At 41.5% G+C, this 24,003-nt stretch overlaps 1 protein-coding gene across 2 annotated transcripts; it reads right to left on the bottom strand.

Moving 5' to 3' along the window:
* Nucleotides 1-1,467: 1,467 nt before the first annotated feature.
* Nucleotides 1,468-23,819, bottom strand: baz2a (bromodomain adjacent to zinc finger domain, 2A). Of its 2 annotated transcripts, none has more exons than XM_088330781.1 (30): nucleotides 23,719-23,819; nucleotides 22,493-22,616; nucleotides 21,651-22,409; nucleotides 19,014-20,747; nucleotides 18,768-18,923; nucleotides 18,284-18,640; nucleotides 18,087-18,147; nucleotides 16,409-16,517; nucleotides 16,204-16,305; nucleotides 15,862-16,084; nucleotides 14,650-14,714; nucleotides 14,508-14,573; nucleotides 14,052-14,432; nucleotides 13,357-13,611; nucleotides 13,059-13,273; nucleotides 12,911-12,985; nucleotides 12,662-12,827; nucleotides 12,508-12,570; nucleotides 12,280-12,424; nucleotides 11,637-12,190; nucleotides 9,298-9,631; nucleotides 9,053-9,208; nucleotides 8,826-8,986; nucleotides 8,675-8,743; nucleotides 8,043-8,326; nucleotides 7,821-7,956; nucleotides 6,136-6,282; nucleotides 5,390-5,619; nucleotides 5,171-5,314; nucleotides 1,468-2,957 (listed from the first exon to the last, which is right to left on the bottom strand). In XM_088330781.1, exons 2-30 carry the CDS (start codon nucleotides 22,614-22,616, stop codon nucleotides 2,798-2,800), a joined length of 7,431 nt encoding a protein of 2,476 aa, XP_088186907.1. In that variant the 5' UTR covers nucleotides 23,719-23,819; the 3' UTR covers nucleotides 1,468-2,797. The 2 variants fall into 2 exon arrangements, with proteins under 2 accessions (XP_088186907.1, XP_088186908.1); XM_088330782.1 differs by having other exon boundaries at nucleotides 14,650-14,711.
* Between the last annotated feature and the right edge of the window lie 184 nt (nucleotides 23,820-24,003).

The raw sequence follows: 24,003 nt of genomic DNA, 5'->3' as shown, positions 1-24,003 counted from the left end.
TGACATCACTATTGTTTTAAAGATGGGGTGCGTTGTTTGAGGTGTCCTTAAAAAGTTAAAACAAGAATATTTTAGCTATTAACTATGTATTAAGAATGCCCAACCGAGTTCAAAGACCCCTTATGAAACATTAATTATCAGCCGATTTTGCATTTATCATACGTTTAGCAAAGCTGTTCAGGCTGAGGAACACATAAGGTAGGAGAAATGGGGGAGGGGGGTTGGAGTGTTTCTATGCTTGCCCCCAGTTTTTTGTTCGTGTAGCATGAAAATGGTGAAAGTAAGAAAAGGCCTGTTTCAAGTACAGTCTTAACGCTAACGAGGGTTGGGTAGGGTTACATTAACTTGATTACTTTCAATTACTTTTGGATTACTCCAATAGCAAATATGCTAATAAAAGACAAAAGAAACTAAATATGAATAAAATTACTGAATTTTGTGCAGGCTTGGGGAGTAACGGAATACATGGAACGGCAAAAATGATGTTGGCAAGCTGTTTGGATTTATTTTCATTTTGTTTCTGTCGCATTTTATGTTATTTTTGCCGGAGATCAAAGCCAGGAGAGAAAGCTTACCACGTGTTGTGAGTCATCATTTTATTCATATTTAGTTTATTTCGTCTTTTATTAGCATATTTGGTATTGGGGTGATCCAAAAGTAATTGAAATTAAATAAGTTAAAGTAACCCTACCCAACCCTGCTGAAGAACACATAAGGTAGGAGAAATGGGGGAGGGGGGTTGGAGAGTTAATGTTCGCCCACAGTTTTTTGTTAGTGTAGCATGAAAATGGTGAAAGTAAGAAAAGGCCTGTTTTAAGTACTGTCTAAACGCCAACCCTAACAAACATGAAAATTGTATTTAAAGAGCCTAAAAAATGCACATACTTGCACACGCAACATAAAGAGCTTGATAGGAATAGCAATTAAGACAAGCCAGAAGATAGCGTCAGCAAATAAAGTTCCACATTTGATAGAGCACCTTTAAGAAAGCTTATATTGCTATTGAGTTTAGAAAAATATCAAGCATATCAGGTTTTGATACATATATTTGAATGAAATTACCCATGAAATGGACAAATTGCTGCTGGTGGGCTACTGCTACATTCGTGACTCTTGTATTTTGATCATCACGGTGACCATATGTGTAATAACCTGTGAAGCCCTTTGAGACTCTTTGTGATTAAGGGCTATACAAATAAAAATGACTAGACTTGACCTTGGAAGTCGCGGTTACAAGTTACTAGCATGTAGCTAGCCATCTGCTCTTTAAATCGCTTTCTGAGACTGAAAGGAGTAGCCCTCTAATTTCGTTGTTCTTTTGTATAAAGACAATAAAGACCATTTATTCAACTGAAAAAAAAAAAAAAAAATGTGAACCACGTTATAGCGAAAGATACTGCATTAATTTCATGACTGAGCCAAGCCCTCAAAGTTTGCCCACCTCTCAAGTATATGACACTGGAAAACTACAAGAGAGATGTTTTTTTATTTTTTTTTTATTCAACTCACAGTACATTCTACAGATGCGAACGATACATTACTTTAATACAACCGTCTTGTAATACAACCTGTTAAAAATGAATTGGTCCTAAAAATATAAAGGAACTAAATTTCAGGTCACCAAAACTGTACATTATTAAAAAGTCACACAACACATTTGGTTTTCTGGTCTTTAGAGTAATAATGTGTATTTTCTAATGAGGTGTAAGAAACAATTTTAAATAAAAGCAAGACGACGGTGTCGTCCTGCCGCGTTCACATAAGCGGTGCCCGATTAAATACCCTCGCCCGACAACAGCACAAAAATGAGTGGAAAGAACGGAACCAGGCGGGAATGTTTCCAGTGCTTCCAAGCTTTTACGCAATTCCACCGTGTAATAGCAAGATGACCAAATGGTTGCACCTTTATTAACAAATACAAGACCGTTTTTTTTAAACAACAGGCATAATTTCCACACGCTTGCTCTCAACTCTCAACGGCAAGTATTTTGTGATGCCTCGAGAAGTTGAACAAAGCACAAAATGAGTGCAAGTAGCACAGCTATAATACAATCTGTGTACAACCTGCTGTGGCATAGGACAGCAAAATCCACATAGGGCTGAACAACATCAAGTCCAACAGTCAGAACGCGTGTGCATTGCTAAGTGGAAGGTACGCTAATTCTACACGTGGTTTCTTTAAAACTGGCCGTTTTCAAACGTGTCCTAGATAAGTCTTTAACGTCATCTGTACACATTCACGACAAGCTATTGCTATTAAATAATCCCAGCTATGATGATCATCATATATTTACTTAGAATATATAGATATATAATAAAAAATATTTTGGGAAACAATAAAATCGAGTTATAAGACAACATAATTCATGAATTGGCCTATATTCTTTTTGTGAGTAACTACCTAGGTCCAGTTTGCAATAAGTGGAGAAAATGAAAATGGGGAAAATCCAATTAGTCCAGAGATCATCGGTGCCCTAGAATGAGGGCAGAATAGGCTAAATCCTCGTCCCGGCTTGAGACTGATGAAGGGACGTGTTACCAAGATACACATCACCAAGGAGGTCAGGGTGCTTGGGAATGAACTTCAAGTTAAATCAGATGCGGGCTTTTGGCCTACCTCCAAAAAAGGAAGAAAAAAAAAAAACAGCGGGGAAAAATCTCAAATTCTACACAGAAAGCTATACATAAGAGGAATAAAAATTGTAGAAACCTGACTTAGGAGTAACGCCTCTTGCGGGAGTGGTGAAAGCACCAAGTCTTTGATTCCATCGTGGGTAGGAATGAATAGTGGTGGGTTCTATTTCTCCTTGCTTGAATAAAATTCTGCCCATCTGCTCTCGAAGAAGCATTTCATAGCGTGTCCCGCCATGCCGACTTCGGAGGTGTCCTCGTTGAATAGCTCACAGTTGCTGAAGACCAGCTGAGCATCTGCTGCAAACTCCTCACAGCTGCAATACCTGGAACACAGACATCATATGCTTAAAGCAGGGGTCGGGAACCTATAGGGCTCTTTTCAAGAATACATATGGCCAATGTTCCCTCTAATTTTTCAGGGGTCTGAGCGTTCACACAAAGTCGGTGAGCAACGCTTGAAACAACAGTGAGCAACGGCAATCCCAAGAGTGGCAACTGAGTCATTATCAAACATGTCCAAAACTTGACATCACCTTACATTTTGCGGAGTTTCCGACAATGCAAAATTATTTTTCACTTTTGAATGAATTGACTCATGTACTATTGCAAAGGTTGTACGGCCTACAAACGTTTGACCCCGATCTAGTAATATTCTTAACGTGTGTTTGAAAGGACACAACGGCTTTTTTCCATCTTTGCAATATTGCTGAAATTCGCCCTATGCTGTCTCAGTCAGATGCGGAGATTACAATTCACGCGTTTGTTACCTCCAGTCTCAATTACTGTAATGCACTGCAGCGAGGCTTTTAACCAAGACAAGAAAGTTTGATCACATTACCCCGATTTTAAGATGTGATTTCAAGGTTCTGTTGGTAGTATAAAAAAAAATCATGCAAGGACTTGCTCCCTCATATCTTTCAGATTAATTTCCCCCTATGTTCTGGTCTGGAGCCTTTGCTCTGAAAATGCTGGTCTATTAGTGATCCCAAGAGCAAAGAAAAGATCCGCAGGTTCAAGAGCGTTCTCCATTCGCTGTGGAATGCTCTTCCCCCTGAGATTTGATCTGCAACCTCAGTGGAACTGTTTAAATCTAAGGTTAAAACACACTTCTATTCTATAGCTTATGAATAACCTATATTTTAAGTTGACAATATCTGTGTATTATTTGCCCTCATGTAGGTTTTAGATCAGGGGATGGTGTCATAATAGTCAAGTTTGCAATAGTCTTTGATCTGTGAAGCCCTTTGAGACTCTTTGTGATTAAACATGACTTGACATGCCAGTTCATTAATTTGACTATTATTCATTACTTTGTTAATTAGTTTGACTATTGAGCATCGTTTAGATCATTGTCACGAATAGCCAATAATGATGCTGGGCTTTACTTTCCACACCCTTTCGGGCAGAATTGCTTTTTGTAACGTAGGAAATTGAATAAACTTAAGGGCTCGGGGGGAAGGCTTTTAGAACCGATTCGGCATTGTAAGGGGTTTTATTTTACATTCATCTCCTGTTCTTGCCAATTTTGAAAATGTATTGATATCTCTCCTTATTTTGAGTGTTAGATTAGAAATCGTGTCATTGAATATGTAATCCTAATTGCACAAGTTTCCCAGTCTTTAGTTTTGTTATTTAATCATCACAATACTAGTTTGCCAATCATACTATTTATTTATTTATTATAAATGCACCTTATGCTAAACCACATATTTGAATGAATTATTTACTTGCTGTATTCATATGATGTTTGAATGTGTCCATTCATTCAATTCTTTCCCAAACAATGTTTCCAAGTGGTCCTCTGATTAGTGTGCCCTTTTCTTATATAACCCTGAAAATCCACCTGGATCCAGTCTTAACTAAGGTCTGTTTGTGAAGAAGCGACTTCCTAACTTGTCTGCAAAAACCCATAGTTAAGTTTCAATTTAAATTTTGTAAAATCGAGGCCGCTTTCCCAAAAGGCAGGGTCGAGACATTTTCCAATGCTTGCCCGAGGGATTTCTGTATCCTCTTCATAGGTCCAGTGTATACTCTGTTTAATTTTTATTTTGTAACCTTGTAATAAAAGTCCTCAACTGAACTGCTCTCTTCAGCTATTTTTTTCTTCATCCAAAATTTAAAAGTTTAACACGAATCCTAACAGGGTTCCTACAGCTTAAGGCAAGTTAAATTCAAGACTCTAAAAGACTTATTAATGCTTTTCTTTAGAAATCAAATCAAATTTAAGACCAAGACCATTAGTAAGACTTTCAAAATTGGATTCAGGACATTTTAATTTCAATTAAAGCCTTATTTCTAGAATAATGAATTCAATGCATTTAAAGACTAAGGATCCGCGGAAAGCCTGTTCTAAGCTAAAAATGTATCAAAGCAGCTGTTCATAAATGTTACAACATAAAATAAAAAATGTGTTGATTGTCTTTATGGTATGGCTGGATGCAGGTTCAAAAACGTTTGACAATGTCCGAGCAGGATTGGAATATACAGTACTTGTTTCAGACTTTTGGTATCTAGTGTTAGTGTGTGGCATCCTCACCCTCCCTGCAACAGCCTCTCTCTCATGGTCAGGAAGTCCATGGGATTCTTAACAATGCGACGGTAACCCGGCACCAGGCGGGGGTTAACGGGTTCCAGGAACGGCCAAGCATCTGTGTGGGCCTCCATTTCCATGAGTATGATCCTAGCAGAGAAAGGACAAGGGATTTTTAACACTTTCTACCAAAGCATACTGTTGAAAAACGAAGGCAAGGCGCACTCGCAAAAAGTGAGGTCCGGTTGGTTACGCGTCGTCATGCGTCGCCTCTTGGCCGCCGCCCCTCCATCTCCTGAATGGCGCGCGGAAGAAGAGGATGCAGCTGCTGATGTCGGAGTCCCAACTTCCTTTTGACGTGTTGAGGTCCTCCGGGTGGTGTCATCATCAGAACTATTTTCTTCATATCGCTTTTTTTTCACCCTGGTCCGCTTTTTGTAAGATGCGTTCTCCTCCTGTGGGAACCCCAGAATGAAAATTACTAAGGAAGTGAGCGATATAGGCTATCAACAATCAAATAACTTTTCTCTAACATAAGTTCATCTTTGAAGTAAATCCGTATCATTTAGGCACAGAACACAGTGTTCCTCCCCACAATTATGCAGAATATTCCAGCCCCTTTTTGGCTGATTGCCCTTTGTTATACCATTACTGCAGCCAATTGCGACATAACGCCAAGACATTCTACACTTAAAAAAACTACGAAAAACAAACTGTAACCTCTTCGACTAATTAACAGGGGAAACAGTACAGCAAATCCCTTATTGGTTGCTGGTGTTCCTCCAATTATGTCACAGCTCAGAATAACAAAGAAAAGAGATGCCGTCTTCAAAATGCATTCTTGAAAAATAATTGGAATATGCTAATGATATATTTAATGATTTTATGCAAAAACCATGTAGTACTTCCTCACATTTTGCATATTTAAGACTTCGGAAATACTTTCAATGGTGACTTGTTTTGATACTGACCTTGGGAACACAAGACGGACAAAACCAGTCTCCCTCAGGGACCTCCGTGATTTTGGGCTTTAAGCAGTACATGTGACAGCCTTTATCGCAGCCATCGCACAGGAGCAGACAGTCATCGTTGTCGCCTTTCCGACAGATCTGGCATGTCTGCAACCATTAAACGTGGTCACATTGCAGTTAGAAAAAATATAATGAGTAGGACTGTGTAATGTCTATTAGCCTCTAAACGTTCCCGTACAACTTGCCTCAAATCCCAATCTAAGACGTACTCAAATTAAATTATATGCTCTTCTTGAACCACTTGGAGAATATGGTTTTGGTCTCTTTTGAAAGGTAAGACTTTGAAGTTTTGTCCCAAATTGAAATAATCAAGTAATAATAATAATAATAATTTCCTTTGTATTGTCATTCTTTGTAACAATGTACACAGAACGAAATGTCGATACACCTGACCCGTTGTAGCGAGTCGATGCAGCCGCAGCCAACAGAGGGCGCCGCCATTATACCAAATAGGTATGTCTCGGCCGAGGCGCGAACCAGCGACCTCCCAGTCTCAAAGCGGGCACACTACCATCTAGGCTACTGAGCTGGTAAGTGCTATCAACATTGAGTAATCTGAGGTTCAACATACAGGAATAGTTTTTTATTTCCATCTGAATTTTTTTGCAATTGAATGCCTGCAGATAGGTGTAGCATGGGCATCTTGGCTTGAAACCTTACGAGGTACCTTGTCAAAGTTGATTGAAATTTGAAAAACTAAACATTGTGTTATAAAACATTTTTCTAAGGGTAGGTTAAGGCTTTTCCAAAAGAGGCCATTTTTGGAGATGACCTCTTTACTACACTAACACCATTGCAAATGTGTATTTTACTATGGCCAACATTTTAAATATTGTGAAAGAGTTGTAAATGTTTGCCTTCTTTCCAAAAGTCAAAAAATTATCAGGCACCCTTGCGGGTAATAATGGTGCATACAAATAATTCACCTTGCGCACTTTATTTTTGGCTCTGATTTTAATATACCCCCGGAAAATGGCATAAAACTAAAACTGTATTTTCACTGCCTAACCAATGTATCAATCATCAGTTTATTTAGTGACTACTGGCTGAATATATTCGGCCCCTTGGGAGGCAATATCAGTTTTATCAAACAGAACCGTATAGGCTAATGGGGGCTGTGGACCATGAAAAAAAGCTTGATGTTGGCCGAGAAAGGTCTCAATTGAAAGGGGGGACGCAAACTACCATATTGGAATAATTTTATGAGAATGTTTATTTTTAAACAGATGATTTGGAGAAAAATGAACAAATTTCAAGAAGTAACGCCCAACGAAGCAAACTTGCTTTTATTCGGATTTGCATTTATCCGTCAGCATTATTGTGTGTTTTGAAGTATTTTACACTCTTGGATTCTCTGGATTGTCCTTGATGTAACAAAGCCATTTTGGCAGACAGTCTAATTATTTGAAGACAGTCAGGAGACTAAAAGGTGAGTTACACTGGTGTTACAGAACTCGAGAGTCTTGTTTCAGACTGATCTTCAAGTTTCTGCGATGAGTATATTTTGAAACGGTCCTATCTTGAATCCTAAGAGTTTTAAGCTTTCCAATGAAATGTGGCATAACATATTTTAGTGACAGGTGACATCGTACAGACAGGTATTTTTTATCAAAAGTCCTTCTTACCACTTTAGTCACAGATCTTTCCCATGCAATTGCTTTCTCAAGCTGCAGCAAACACAGGCACAGTTGGGGGGCGCTGCGGATGCGGTCAAGAGCTTGCCGCCATGTTCGGAGCCTGGAGGTGATCTCGCTTTCCAGACTGGGACAAGACCAACGCAACAAAAATAAAGATTCAGCAAAGCACACACACACTAAATTGAGAGGCACTGCATTTCCCCTCCTCACCTGATGACATCCATAGGCTGCTCTTCTCCGGGTGTCGGCGTGAGAGGAGCAAGACGCATCACCTCAGCTGGATTCCAGAGCGGCTCCTTCAGGTAGCGCCTCTCGATGTTGCGCTCAAGATTGGCGAGGCGCAGCATGGCCAAGTCCAGAGGATGAGTGGAAATGCGAGGCAGCCCAGACCACTCCTTCTTGGTACGCACGATCCAATCATCGTGCGGGTCAGCATCATGTTCGTAGTACTGGAGGTCAGTTCGGATGGAGTCCCGCTCTGGTATCGTGTAGGGCTTTAGAGGGTAAAAAGCATAAGGAGTTTAAAGGTGGGGTGCATGATTCGAAAACTTAAGGCTGCAATCATGAATTAAGCCAGCAGATGGCAGCAGAGCGACACATGATGTGTGTGCATGTCTTAAACACGCTCGATAATACTCTTTCTCAGGGTTTGTTCTGCCCCGAACAGGCCTGATAAAAGTAATATGAAAGCAGATGGACGCAATAAAAAAACAAATTATAAGGGCTCTTAGATCTCAGTTAGGAATTGTTGACACATATTTAATAGAGAAAATATTCAACCTCGAACTATGCACACTACTTATAAGTAGAAATACTTTGACAGTTACGGTATAATAGACTACCTGAAATTCTACAGCTGGTCCCTCTGTGTTGCATTCAGTGTCATTGACGACACTCTGAGGTGGCGGAACCTTAAAGAGACAAAAATAAACGAAAAACATTTAGGGAAGTGTTGCATTTAAAGTTCATCATCTTGATACTGCGATTTCTCACCTTCATATGTAGGTCAGCAGCAAAGACTCGCTGTTCCAGGTCCTCCACCCAACGGAGGGCGCTGTTGTCAATCTCCATAACCCTTTCCTGTACTTGCCAAGGTTTCTGCAGGGCTTCAAGGAGCTTATCCTTTCGTTCCTCTCTTACCTCAAAAATAGGATCTAACAAAAGGGACTACAACTTAGAATACACGCTACAGAGTCTTAGCTGTCTGTATTAATGCTCACCACTGATCCCTTTGGTGCAGATCTCTGTTAAACTCTCCATGTGTTTGGCCAGGTGTTTATGAAGCACCTTTTCCCTGACGCCTCGTGGATGAAGAGCCTGCAATGTGCTGTGCAGCTCATCGGGGTTCTTGATCCACCACCAGCCACGCACCATTGCTTCAAAAAAATATTGATCCTTCTATTAACTCTGTACACTTTTACAGAGCTCTTTGCACTCTTAAATTGTATAATAATGGTCTACTTACATGCTGGTATGGGCTTCACTACCATCTGTATGAAGTACTGTTGCTCAAGATCATGGAAAGCCGTACTCGGAGGGCGTCCTTTGCGCTTGGCTGCGGCCACACGTGGCCCCCTACGAGCAGGGCTGCTGCCTCTACTGCCCCTTCTCCGCCTGCGGCCGGGCCTGGCGCGTATAGCCACAATTCCTGTTGCAGGGGGACTTTGAACAGGGCTTGGCAGTGGTAGCATATTTTCCGAAATGGACGAGGTTTGTAGATTGGCGGGAACTTCTTCTGGCGTCATGGAGGTATCCTGTTCAGTAGGAGCTTCGCCACTCGTCATCATGTCTAAATCCGACTAAGGGATGAAATTAAAAAGGCAAAGAGATCAGACCATTGGTCTGCAACCGCCAGGTTGCACAGGAAGAAAAATAAGTTCCATTACTTTATTACTGACATTGCTTTGTTTCAGACTGAACTTGAACCCCAGTTTGAGGTCGTATGTTTAAATTAATATCAGTGTGGTTCACACAGGCGGACACAGTTCCCTGTTGGACAATGCATCTATCACATTGGAAACAAATATTCCCACATGCTTAAGATATATTGAAGGATGAATCAAACCAACTTTTGTGCGTATAGCCAATCAGCATAGAGAACTATGGAGAATGGTAAACTAGAATGATTGTAAATAAATTTGACGCAGCGGAAAATTGTTTGAAAACTGAGTAGTAGTCATGGATCCTTAAGTCAAGAACACGACACCGAGACCACATAATACCAATTAGCTTTTTGCTGGGTTGGTTCATTTGGTGAATTCATATTTTTAATTACTTGGCAAGTGGATCGACGTGACATTTTGCAATTAACACTACAATAGCGACCCAATGATTCTAATGATATTAGAATTTAGAATAGAATAGAATTTACTTGTATTGTCATTCTTTGTAACAATGCACACAGAACGAAATGTCGATACACCTGACCCGTACAGTTAAACTGTAGCGAGCCGATGCAGCTGCAGACAAACCCCCCAATTCCAACCCTTAATGCTGAGCGCCAAGCAGGGAGGCAATGAGTACCAATGTTGTAAGTCTTAGGTATGACTCGGCCGAGGCTTGAACCAGCGACCTCCCAGTCTCAGAGCGGGCGCCCTACCATCTAGGCTACCGAGCTGGTATTACCATGTCCTCCTCACAGTTCCGAGGTCCAGGATTCAGTTCCAGCTACCAGCCTTCTTCAGGGTTAGTACACCTTTTTCATGGCCAAATTCAAGCACATTCTAAGGACTTTCAAAATCAATTTTTCAATTCTCTGGTACCATTAAAAGAAGGAAACTGGTATCATTTTTGCTGACCACAAATATATCTGCGATTTACATATGCTATTTTTAATCTTGCGCGAGCATTTATAAAGACAAAATTTTTGCATCTTGAGTAAATCACGAATATATTTGTGGATTTCAACGATAGAAAGTGTAAATATTTTAAAGACAAATCTTCCCCCATATAGGTGTTCAAATGAAAGTAATATGCAGCTTACATTTTGAGTTGCGGGAGGTTTTGCCCATTAAATTCTACCGCTAGGTAGTACTACCTAATCTTTTTGCATGCCTCCATAATTAATGTCTAATCCTTGCACCATAACACAATTCATAGTGTCCTGTTTCAATGTAGCATGCACCTGTCCTCATGGGCGTAAGCGATGAGGGGCGATGACCCTTTATAGGACAATGCCATACAAACTAAATCAGCTGCCCTTAATCACAACGGAAGAAATTCACTGGCAAAGCAAAGCCACCAGAGTAGTGTAGGTGTCCCGTTTTAAGCAGACTTGTTGTATAACATGGCACTTGCCAGCACTCTACCTAAAATTCAAAACTTTTCAATCCTTAAAAACACAACATTAAAATTCAAGCCTTTTCAAGGATTTCAAGCACCTGTACAAACCTTGCTCCTTGTGTGGAGTTTGCGTGTTCTTCCTGTGGCCTCAGTCACTAAGATTTCCTGCTTTATAAAAACATCCCTGGGATGCGCCCAGCATTATAGCGACCCTCGCTAGGATAAGCAGTTAGGAAAATGAATGTAATTTTAGTGGGATGCTACATGGACATTAAAATGCTCCAAATGACTACACAGTAGATTTACGCTCATTGTTGGTCACTTTTGAAATGTTATGATTGGTGCAATTACTCATTATTATTGTTATTATAACTTAAGAAAAGTTACCTTTGCGCCAAGCCATGAAAATATTGTCAAAGAATGAAACGGTCTAGGGTTCAGAAAAGATTGCGGACCACTGAGCTAAACAATATATTTTGACAGTTTGACCCCGTTTTGATACCATAAAAAAAAAAATCTAACCTGTACTAGTGGGGTATCAAGTGTGGGCGGAGTACTTGGCACTTGATGCTCGCTGAGAATCTTGTCATCGCTTGGTTCTGTGAAACACTGACTCTCAGTCTCTGCCTCACTTTTCACGGTGTCCTCTGTTTGACTGTCCTCTAGAGGTTCTGCTGTGTCACTGGATGCAGAATGCCTTGATTGGCTGAGCCAACTTAGGAAAGCAGACTGTGAGAGATCTTGGGTACAGTTGGCGACCGGAGAAGTTGGCCCATCGTCCCCCACCGACTTGACACTGCTTCGGCGTTGGCGCCGGATTTTTGCTGTGCGGAGGTGTAGCTCCACTTCAGGTTTAATTTTCCGGGGCCGTCCTCGTCCTCTTTGACTGCTCATCAGAGATGCAGTGCCAGGAAGTGAGTCTTCCTCTGGGGACATAATCTGGGTTTGAGAGGTGTCAGGGGAAGGTGAAGGTGGTGCATCATGAGATGGAGTCGTGGTCACAGGCTCCTCCTCAGTTTTTGGCTCCTTTTTGAGAAAAGTGACTGGCACCTCAGCTATTACAACATCCCCCGAAGCTGTGAAGCACACCGGATAAAAAGCAAAAATGTCAAAACCAATGATTAGTTTTGTCAATTTTCAGACGAATGCTTCGAATTACACTCACTTAGAAGTTCTTCAGGACCCTCAACGAGAACTCCACCGAGATGAGGTAGCGCCATGTACCTACGCCGATAACGGTCCTGGCCTAACATAATACATCGCAAGGAAAGTGACGATTGGAGCAGCTTTTTACGGAAAAAAGCTTGTCGCTGTAGATGGAGAAAAATGAGTAAAATATCATTTTCAATTTGGCGAAAAATATGTAGAATGGTTGAAAAAAAAATTGCCTTACCTTGCTTAGCTTATCAATCTGCCTTTCGAGTTCATGCAAACTATAATTGGAAGGGTTTTCACTCTAAAACAAAAAAAATGCCAGAATGTGTTAAGTATACGACAAATAAGTCGTTGAGATTTTATATTATTTGCATCTTTTAATGCGTGCATACATCGCTGTTTTTGGGCTCCTCTTTGCGACCACGGCGGTTGCTTTTCTCTGTACTCTCCTCAAAGCCAAGGTCCTCCTCTTCAGCTACTCGGGCACTGCGTCGTCGTTCCTCCAAACATAGTTGCTCTTCAGAGCGGCCAGTACGACGTGCAAGTACAGCCTTCAGCCTGAAGAAAAGGAAACATTCAACATCTGAGTCAAACACAGGACCATAATATCTTAATGTGGGATCTGAATTTGGTCCCCTTACTGGCGAAGTTTCCCCTCAATGTTCCACTTGTTCTTCCTGTAAGTTGCCATGTTCTCTAGTGTATTGTCAATGTTGCTATAAAGACAAAAAAAAGGTTTTAGTCCAGAAAAACGATTAAAATACACAAACAATGTGAAAATCTTCTGACCTTGTCACAATGTTGCTTCCATTGAGCTCCTCCACGACAAAACCAAGCACGGCTGCCTTGGTTTCGGGAGGCAAGGCATGGAATGATTTGGTCCTTAATGTGTTGCACACTTCTGTCTCAAAGCCATGAGATTCCAAAAAGATGCGAAGCACCTCTGAAACTGTGCTGCGGGTCAGCTGGATGTCAACCAGTTTATCACCAAGGATTTTAACTGACTGATGAGGGGGAAAAAAACAGGATTACTACCGTCAAGTTGAGGATCGTTAATTGAAAAATGAAATCCGGTGACATCACACACTTGATAGTACGATGGCAGGCCAGGATCACGGAGCGCAGCGTCCATTAGTTTTATAAGCAGATCTTGCACCTCCCCCTTGCTTTCACCCATGTCAAGGAGACCTTCTTGTAAAGTTGCAAGGGTGGGGATGTCCTTGAGTACATTAAGGCCAAGCAACTTTCCATAACCATGGAGAAACTCCACCACAGCCAAGCAGTGGGCAAAGGCCATGCCCGAGAGAACCACACCGGGGACATGGGAAAGCTCCGGTAGGGGCTACAAAAGAATTCAATTAAAATCAGTCACATCAGCAGATAACAAAAAAAAATCTTAAAAGGTATTCCCAAACAATTTTTTTGTTTCGAATAGGCACAGAACGTGTAGTGTTTCTCCCACTGCATATACCTCTGACACAAAATCTAGGCATTCTCCACCAAAACTGCCAAACTTCACTTAAAACACCGGTTAACTTCTTCGACTAATTAATACTTGGAACAATATGGGGACTGGCTTGCAAGTGTGCCGGTGTTACTCCGGTGATGTCACAGTTTAGGATGTCAAAGAAAAGAAGGGCAGTTTTCAAAATGCTTGATCTCAGATAACAATTGTAATATAGACTGATAAAATACGGATTTTATGCAAATAATCGCCTACCATTTCCTTACATTTTTCATGTATAAGAATTTGGGATTACTTTTGAGTAAATCAAAACTTACCTTGTGGTCAGTGAGACACATGTCTTCAGTGGGTTTCCGAAGTTCTTCTAAAATGATCTGTTGCCTTTTACGTTCCTCCAGTCTTCTCTGGGTCTGCAGGCGCCTCTCAGCAGTTCTCTTGGCTGCCAATGCAGCTCGAGCTGCCGCCTCTGCCTCAGCTTGCGCCTTAACCAGAGCTTTGGCTTTTCCACGCGCACTCAGTACCCTCTTGCCCTGTGCTATTCTCTCTTCGTCAGTCTGCTGGACAGGAGGTGGAACCTCAACCTTGACAGATCTTGGACGACCGGGCTTCCGAGGTACACCCGCAGACTGTAACTGATATGCAGCTGTTTGTGGAGTAGCCATATCTTGAGGCTCAGACTTAACTTCCAAACTCTCTTGCTGCAGCAGAACGACAGGCAAATTCTTGTTGCGGTGAGCAAATAATGAGAAAAAATTTAAGCAAAAAATACTCACTTTTATTCTCCTTTTGTCAGCTCTTATCTTCTTTATTTTGGCATCTTCCCTTCTCCTTATCCTGGCCTGTACACATGAACCCAAATTACAGGTGGACTTTGAATAACATCGAACAACAATTTCAGACTTTTTAAGAACAAACCTTCCTCTTCATCTTCTTCTTGATTTTTGTCATCTTCTCCTTTTCTTCTTCAGTGAGTGCTTCTGCTGTAGCAAAACAGGATATGATTTCAATACATATGTATAAATTCCTATTTGAGTTGTACGAGTTGAATGTATGCTTCGTGCTTCAAGTTTATTCTACCACAACTCTATTCCACACCAGAGGTAAGATCTTAAGCCCTAGTCCAATCATCTAAAATGTCAACATTACAGTCGGGTCAGGCTGGGCGTCTCTCTCGCTGCCTTTTTTTTCTTTTATTGTCCACCTGTCATTGTTCTTCTTTGTATTTCTGCCTCTCCCTCAAAGTGTCACACTAGATTCTTAAGGCCGGGCTTTCATACCCACGAGCCTGGGTCGTGCCTAACTTTTTGAGGCTCGACCTTACCTCTGCTTCACATGCAATACAACTTTCAAAACTGCCCTATATTGAATATCTGTTACAAAATGTTGACGACATTTTTTTATATTACCATTTATGACTTGGCAAATTTCAAATTAGCAAATTGGGATATAAGCGGTTTGTCCTGCAAAACTTAGGCCAGTAGTGTTTCGGGCTGCAATTTCCAACCACCTGTATGTGAATGTGACGACATATGTTAAAAAAAAAAAGTGTGTGGGGGGGGGGGGTTGTTTTGTATACTTTTTCGACCACATAAGATTGATATACGGGGAACCCCCGCTTTTTTGCGCTTGGGTTATTGCTGATCCACTCTTTTTCGGATTTTGAATTCAATCGTCTTTTTTTGACATTGATATCAACGTATCGTTCAATGTTGTTTACAAAGAGCACACTGCAAATGCTGCATGGGCATAATGTATGCGCGCATTGGGTGGGCGCAACTGTGTGTGCACGACTGTGATAGGCTGGCGTATGCTGTCTGTCAAACAGCGTACATCGCACTGTTTTTTGTACAATGACGATAAAGACCATTAATTCAACAGCAATTTTGGGTTCTGTGTATTTATTTGTCGATCCATAGTTGTTATTTTGTCAGAGTTTTATACTCTCAGTCGGTAATGATGTCATCTCGAGGTAGGTTTAACCCTCAGAGGCTTTTAGGAAGGTGCAACGCTACTTTCCGGATTTTCACTTTTTGCGGTGGGTTCTGGTTCCCATTAACCGCGAAAATGGAGGGATCTCTGTATTGAACATTCTATATAAATCTCTGATCCATCTTCAGATTCACTCACCCTTATCTTCAAGTCTCTTTAATAGATTGGCATCAACTTTACTGAGGAAATCAATCATCTTGGGCTTGGGGGGTCTACCTGGCCGGCGGGCCGGCCCTGCCATCGGGCCACGAACCCGGCTCAGTTTTTCTTTATCAGGGTTTGGCGGTCGACCTCGCCTGCCAGTGATGGCCATGATCATTGATGGAATTTCCTCATTAGCCAAGAGACACCACTTTACGCCCTGCATTAAATCAGAAAAATAATCCAACATTGACAAGTTTTCAAACCTTACATTTCGAAACAATACACCCACATTTTATTCAGCATTTAATGACATGTTTAAAATAATATGCAAGTAACCTCCGGGCTCTCTCTTTCTTCATAAAAGTCACCAACAGGCATCCGTGGACTGAAACTGAAGTGTTCCCTGGAGACAATGCCATCCGGGTGTTTTTTGAGATACTGAGTGACACATTTAAAAAATGAACATGATCAATGTCAGTCAAGTTTTCAGTCAAATTGATATATGTCCTGGAGAGGTTTTCTAGCAATGCGGGAAAATTACCTTGATAACTTCTGGAAACTGCTTCATTCTTCTCCCACAAGGCGCATAATACCAGGTTTCGCCCCTCATGCGGTCATTTATCTTTCTTACACGAATCTCTCTTCTCCATCTGCCATCAAGAGAAATGTATTAGATGAAGTGAAATCATTGTCAAGTGGTTTTAAATCTTCCTAGTAAAGTCAAAACAACATTAGTCAGGCTTAAATCTAATTGAGTTTAAAATAAGCTTAATCTCATTCTTGAAGAATTTTGTTTGCACTAAAAGGGATATTTTACATCATTTTACCGGTGGAGTAACGACTATATTTGAAAGTGGTGTCCGCAATTTAAAATGTTGCTACTCTCTGCTGCCATATCCTGGCTTAAAGTCATGATCGCACCCTCAATCAGCTCATTTGGTACTAATGTTTAAGTTGATGTATGGACTTTCTTTGAAACAGGCCTTTTTTACTTTTTCCATTTTCAGGCTACGAGAGGTAGGATCCTAAGCCAGAGCGGATATTCAGGTGTGGCACGGCCCCACAGTACGGAGGTCAAGCGTTCGATTCCAGCTACTGCAGCCTCCTCGTGCAGGGTTTGCATGTTCTCCCCGTGCCTGTGTGGGTTTCCACGGGGCACTAGGTGTCCCCCCTACATTCCAAAAACATGCACGTCAGGTTAATTGGCCGATGCAAATAGTCACTGCCAGTTCAATGGGTCCCCTGCCTGTGGGTGGCTAGGAAGGGCTCCAGCAACCTCCCCGCGACCCCGTCGGGATAACAGAGCCTGCCAGTCGGGGAAAGGACACCTAAGCAAAGCTAGGACAGATGGGGGAACCAGGTATAGGCCGGCCAAAAAGGAGGCGTAAGGCAACAGCGTGCAGCCCACCTGAAGAATCCCTCGGAGCGCCAACCAGAGGAGAGGTGACAGCACAGAGGTAAATAGGTTACCCAGTGTGTGCCACGAAACCTGGCACAAGTGTACTGTCCACCACCATGAGCAAGGGACGACAGAGGAATGGTAGGTCGAGACACTAGGCAACCCAGGAATAATTGGAAACTGCGCGGAAATTGGCCACAGTGACGTGAGGCTGTCCAGGACTAGACGTGGTTGACCCTATTCTAGCGGTAAACTAGCTGGATAAAAAAAAAACTGGCTTGCTGCAGAGACCACAGCCTATTGCAAACTACAGACTATCATTACATCATCCCTTGATCTAAAAGCTACATGGGGCAAGGAAAAACTCAACAGCCTTAGCATGGGGAAAATGGATAAACCTTGAGAAGGGACCGACATGAGCTAATCCCCCTTCCAGGATGACCAAGCTGCAATGGACGTTCCATCAACAGAAAATACAATTTAAAATTTAAATATAAAATGATTAAAGTAGAATATATCGGCTCGCTACAACGGGTCAGGTGTATCGACATTTCGTTCTGTGTACATTGTTACAAAGAATGACAATACAAAGGAAATTATTATTATTATTAAATATGAAATAAATATACGTAAGCAAAAAAAAAAAAACAAAGAATGGGGAGCTGCATTGGACATTGCATTAACAGAAAATACAATTTAAAAATTAAATATAAATTAAAGTAGAATACAAAATAAAGATACGTGAGCAAAAAATAGAAACTAAGAATGGGGAAAATGTTTTTTCTCTCTTCAAAAGCCGCAGAAAAAAATGATAGGCTACCCATGCTGCAGCGGGAACTGAACTTGCTCCTCTGTTGCAACCCTTCTTCTTGTGGGTTCACCTGAAAAAAAATAAAGACATAGAGAGGGTCAAAGGAAACTGATAAAACGGATCTATCCAATTTCTTAGGATTTAGTAAAGCGCTTTGGGAGGTCTTCATTGACTTGAAAAGCGCCAAATAAATGCAGACCATTTACCCGTTTGTGTGTTTTCAGCTTCATTTTCCTCAGCATCATCTGATAGTGTAGTAATGTCCTTTCCATCTCCGCCTAGCTCTTGTTTCCTCATTCTTTTCTTCTTGGGTTTCTGAAAGGGTGGGCTGATGGCTGACATGTTGGAAAGCACTGCATCAATTGTAGCTGTGATTGAATCAATTTCCCCAGTCGGAGGCTGAATCTGGCCGAACTCATCTAGTTTCCCTTTGATCTCTTGTTTAACAGGTGCCTTTCTCTTTCTTTCCCGTAGTGCTTGCTCTTTGTTGTCACTTTCATCAGCCTTGATCTTCTCCGCCTTTGGTATCCGACCACGGGGTTTTCTCTTGGGCTCATTAGGAGCTGGAGACATAAATAAGTTCATAAGGAGACATTATATGTAATGTTTGAAAATAGTAACCTTATGACTCAATAAATCCACGATTTACTAATCATAAGGCCATTGGAGATTCAGATTTGTAAGACCTACCTGAGCTTATCAAACAGCCTCCAGTGGCTGACAAAACCTGATCTGTAACTGGCTGCAGTGGGAGTGTTGGGGTACTGAAGGCAATGAGGCTCCTGTTTCCCATGTTGAAACTTGGTGGAGTCATCTCCAATTTAGTGGAAGATTTTCCGACAACATCTGCGTTAGGTACATGATGATTGCATTATTTAATGGGCAGTGTTCATAAATTGAAACACAAGCACCAACGACATACAGCTTTAAACATACCTTTGTAACGTGGATAAGATGCCACAAATGAAGTATTGTTTAGGGAAGACTCCATTACAGACTCTCCTTCCTCTGACAATCCCTGCTCATGGCTTGTGCTTATATTTGAATAATCCACAGATGACTTTCCATCGCTAGTGGTCTCATAAACAGAAGATGGTTGTTCTTCTGTGCCATTCCCATCGTGAAAGTTGGTGCCAAAGCTGCTCGAGTCATGTATTGAGGTGCTGTTAGCAGGGGAATCACTAAAGGAGTAGCTCTTTAAACCCATGCTGCAAGATGAATCTTCACCGTAATGGGAGTTAGTGAGCGAAGTGTGGTCAAAACTTGTTTCAACTGTCGGTGAGGGGTGTCCCGAACTAAGGCCATGAAGATGTGTTGAAATGTTTGGTGTTTTCTCTCTATTTAGTACTTCTGTAAAATTACCAGTCTCCATTCCTTCCTTGTTTACATCGCTAGGGTGTGGCTCAGTCTGCAAAAAATGTCCTGGAAGATCAGATGATTTGTGAGGATCTGAAAGGTTATGCATTTTTACTTTGCCCGACTCGGGATGAATGGCATAGTCTTCCACTACTGTGTTCTTCCCTAGTACTAATACTTTCCCATTATTGTGACTTTGCCGCTCCAGCAACAGAGGTAATTGATTTTGCATGCTCACTGGAGATGAAGCTGCAAAATACTCTGCGGAGTCAGAACTCTGAATTATTTTGGAAGTTGTTGCATGCGGCAGAGACGCCAAGGCAAGAGGGTTAGATACAGATGCAGTCCTGGAGCTGTTAGAGGTTTGTAGAGGTAGGGCAGTGAGAGGTCTTGTTGTGGGACCACTGTGGGTTGACTGAGAGCGTGAGTTAAGGTCTTCTCGGGGTGGCGACACAGAAGCAATGGCTCGGCTAGAGCCAAGAGTTGACGCAGTGTATATAGATTCATGCTGGGAAATGGCCGTGTGTTTATTGCCAATGGAAGGAATCCCATGCATGGTTTGCAACATTCCAGAGGATAATTGTTTAAGAGGTGACATGATCGAAGAAGTAACACCACTTGATCCATCACATATTGGTAGAGTTGAGGCTGGAGCTGGCATTGAAGCCATCTTGGAGCCGTGAACCATTTGTTGAAGAGATGAGATAGGTGTAGATGATGCAGACACTGTGGCAGGTGCCAAGATGGCTGTTGTTGGTCCAGAGACTGAACGATGCAAACGGAACTCAGATGAAGGAGACGAAGAACCCCAACCAGGTACGGAAACACTGTCAGTCAAGCCTTTAGGTGGACAAAACGTAGACTGTGTTTGAAGTGATGAGTAGTGGGAAGAGGAAGATGCGGACCCAACAAGATGTTTAGATCTAGGAAGTGTTATCTCTGTATTGTGGGGAGGATGAGGTGGTGAGGAATGTCTGGGAGGAGGACCTGATGACTGTGGGGGACCGGACTTTATTTTAGGGAAGCCAGTAGTGATTGAGGGTGAGTGAGAAGCCCTAGGAGATTCAACAGCAGGACCAGAAGACATCTTAATTTGAAAGGTTGTTGCAGAAAATGCCGCCTGAGGTGGAGTGGTTGCTCCAGCCACACTGTTGCCCCCCGGAGAATGGGATGCAAGTTTTTCAGAGCCTTCGTAATGCTCGATTGCATGTCTGACAGAAGCAGAAGAAGAGTTTGGAGCCTTAAGAGCAACAAAGGTCTCCTCTTGGCAATTACTGTCGACGTCCATCCCCTTGTCTCCATCTGCGGGTTGCACTAGAACAAATACATGAAATATTCTTAGCATTAATAACATGTCGAGGAAATTAAAATATATATATATATATATATCATGCGGAATTATGTTTGAAATGTGAGTGACATATGCAAAATTATAATTTTCTGACTTGAGCCTAACTAAATAGAATATACAGGGTCAAACAGTTTAAAAAGCAAATCTCTCTCAAAATTCATTCAAATACAAATTTTAAGTGTCAAATCAAGGAAAATCTTAATTTTCAAATATTCGTGCTGCCAAAAAATAAACATTTTGAATAACACAATTCCCCATAAAGCCTAAAAAAATCTAAGTAAAACCCCCCAAAATGTTTTCATCCTCGAATGGAATTTATAAAATCATAACTATATTACAGATATATTTTATATTCAAATCATAAACTTGTTTCAAATATGTATACATTTGAACTACACTTCTAAGCCAACTAAAATTAACTACAAGCAAGTAATTACTACCAGAGATTACTACCAGTGAGGTAGGAAGGTGTCAGGAAAAAAACTGCATGTATCTCATTCATTGTAAAATTCAATGGAAAATATAGTTTTACAGAACTTTGGTTTTGTGTGATTCCTATGTCTAATTAAATTTAGCCGCTCATGTATGAAATGTGCCATATTGGTATGAATTGTGCAAAATCATTGATTTATTGTCACTTTTAATACCATTTAGATAACAGAGATTTTAAATTGACGTTTTTTTGCACATTAAAAAAGAAGTTATCACGTTTTTTTGCCCATCATATTGTAACTTCTTCAAACAGCTAATGCCATTCTAATAAAATGAACGGTCGCAACTTGAACTAAAGGTGTGCTGTCCTGTCCTTTTTTAATATATGCGTATACAAACCATTAATTTTTATCTTAGCTGTATAGTGAGCTTACCTTGCATAGAACTAGACACGTTCCGGTATGCAGGGTTTGACTTGTTAGCCAAAGAACCTCCGGCCTGCACAGCAGACGATGGTGTTGCTTCTCTAGAGGGTCCCCCTTCGGAGACCTGTGGTTGTATTAAATTCTGAATCTTCCGATCTGTAGACTGTTTAGGCAGCTGTGAAGAGGAAAGAGTTGTCTGCTGCTGCTGCTGATAGCACGGCATCCCATTTGACATCACGCCGTAGGGCTGCGGGAGATGATGAGGTGGCCGTAATTGAGAATGTAGACGATGCTGTGATGAAAGTGACATTTGCTGGTGATGTTGTGGTGGAGAAATAACTGGGTGTGACTGATTCTCATACGCCCCATACATGCTACGAGAAGTAAAAGCTGCAGTCTGTGGGGCAAGGTTACTTCTATTCCAGGACTGTCTACTATTTGTGGGCATGTTGGATGGACCTGCAAGGGGTGACGGTTGGGAGCTCTCCACATCACCGTTTAGTTGATACGGCCCTGGAGCTTGGAAGTGATGCTGTGACTGAGGTTGCAACACCCCTGGGGCTGGCTGGGGCTGCTTCTGGTGCATATTGTGCCCAGAAGAGGCCGCCATGTTCGGACTGTACTGATTATGTCCTCTCCACAGGTAGCCTAGATTACTCTGGTGATGGTTGCCAATATGCGGATAAGGACTGGAAGTTGGTTGGGAAGCAGGTGTAGCAGACCCAAGTTCAGTAGTGATGCCATTCACATTCATTTTGCCATTCATATCTGTCAGGTACACGAGAAAAATAGAAGGCACATTAGAGATTTTAAAAAACAATAACCCCTAGTAAAATATGTAAGATACCCACTCGTTCCTTGCTGAGGAAAACTCATGGAGGAACCATTGGTATAAAGAGAATCCCCTGGGGGACGTTTCAATTCAGAGTTTGTTGAGGAATGGGTACCACAGTCAAAACGATTACTTCCCTCCATCTATTAAAACAAACATAACATACATACGGTAGTGCTCTCAAAAAAAGCATAGCACAATCGTTCACACATTTCATTACGAGATGAAAAAACACATCGTGCGTCACTAATTTCCGGTGTTCTTAACGTTACTAAAACGACTGGCATGTAAGTCTAATTAAATTGTTAAGTGTCCTAGCATTTCAGCACCGTTTTGTACCTAACACGCATCAAAATGTAGCTGCATGCTACATGAGAAACTGCAATCAATATGCAGGGCGAAAGCAGACAAATCCCCACAAGAGGTTTGTCATTTCGACTGATGAGAAGCCACGAAATATGTTAAACGAAGTAGCAATATCATAACACGTTCAATTACAGTGATATTCTCGACTGCATTCATCCAAAAATCATTTATTTCCATCCAACAAAAGCGATCCCCGAAATACTTGATTTCCTCATTTTAAAGAGGCCATTACAAACACTGCGCTAACGAGGCGGCGTTAGCTTCATTCACACGATAACGATTCACGTCAAAGCGATACTGGTCTGTTTTCAGACGCAGATATATGGGACCATTATACATGAACAAACAACATCGCACCTACCTTTAAATCGCATTCCCGTTATCACCAAGGTTATATTGACAATCATCACAACGCAAACTAGCGAGTAAATGCTAGCCAACAAAGCTAACAGAATAGCATCCCTTGCGTTTAGTCGCCAGTGCTTCGATGTTAGCTAAAGAGCGAATGCGTGTGCCCGGAATTCGAAACCTCGCCGGTTTAAATCCACAATGACTGGCAGTAAATGTCTATTTAGAAACATCGCGCAGCGCCATTCAAGAGGCGAATATGTAAACTCGTTACTTCACAGATGGGTACGCTCTTTTGTTCGTCAGCTAGCAGCCTGATTGAAGTTACATTGTTTACGCCGAACGCACACGGGTCATTTTCGGAGCATCATCCTCTCACACTGCGCTTTCCAAACTTGCGTTGAGATATCGATGGAACTTGATAAACGCTTCATTCTGCGACTTCAAAGGCATGTGTTAATGCACCTTATAGCAAAGCCCGAATTGGAACGGAGACGACACCACGATAAATACTTAGCGCTGTTCACTAACCTTTTGGTTTTTGAATTAGCAAACATGGCTGATGAGGTCCCTGGCAGCCATGATTCCGGAGAGCGAACACAATCTGCGCAAGTTTCCCTACAATGATCACGTACATCCGCTCAAATAACGCCACGGTTTCAAAGTAAATCCCTTATGATGTATCAATCGAATTACGTATCTTTTTGAAAGAACTGTTACAATCATTACGAACCATGACTAATTTTGAAACTTGTATTACCCAACACTGATTGTTTTCGGTAAAATAAGTGTTCTTTCTCGTAAAGAGCCTGTTAT

This window comes from Urocampus carinirostris, chromosome 3 (genome assembly GCF_059441175.1).
Source record: "Urocampus carinirostris isolate Australia breed hairy pipefish chromosome 3, RoL_Ucar_1.0, whole genome shotgun sequence".
Lineage (NCBI taxonomy): Eukaryota > Metazoa > Chordata > Actinopteri > Syngnathiformes > Syngnathidae > Urocampus > Urocampus carinirostris.
This window is presented reverse-complemented; position numbering and strand designations above follow the sequence as displayed.

Bases quoted from the DNA above. Each gene is read 5' to 3' on its own strand.
- baz2a (XM_088330781.1), bottom strand. From the start codon at position 22,616: ATGGAGGGAAGTAATCGTTTTGACTGTGGTACCCATTCCTCAACAAAC. The intron at 14,715-15,861 runs GTGAGTGAATCT...GTTTTGCTACAG, and splicing joins AAAGAGACTTGAAGATAAGG to CAGAAGCACTCACTGAAGAA. The intron at 12,828-12,910 runs GTAAGGGGACCA...CCTTTTCTTCAG, and splicing joins ATTGAGGGGAAACTTCGCCA to GCTGAAGGCTGTACTTGCAC.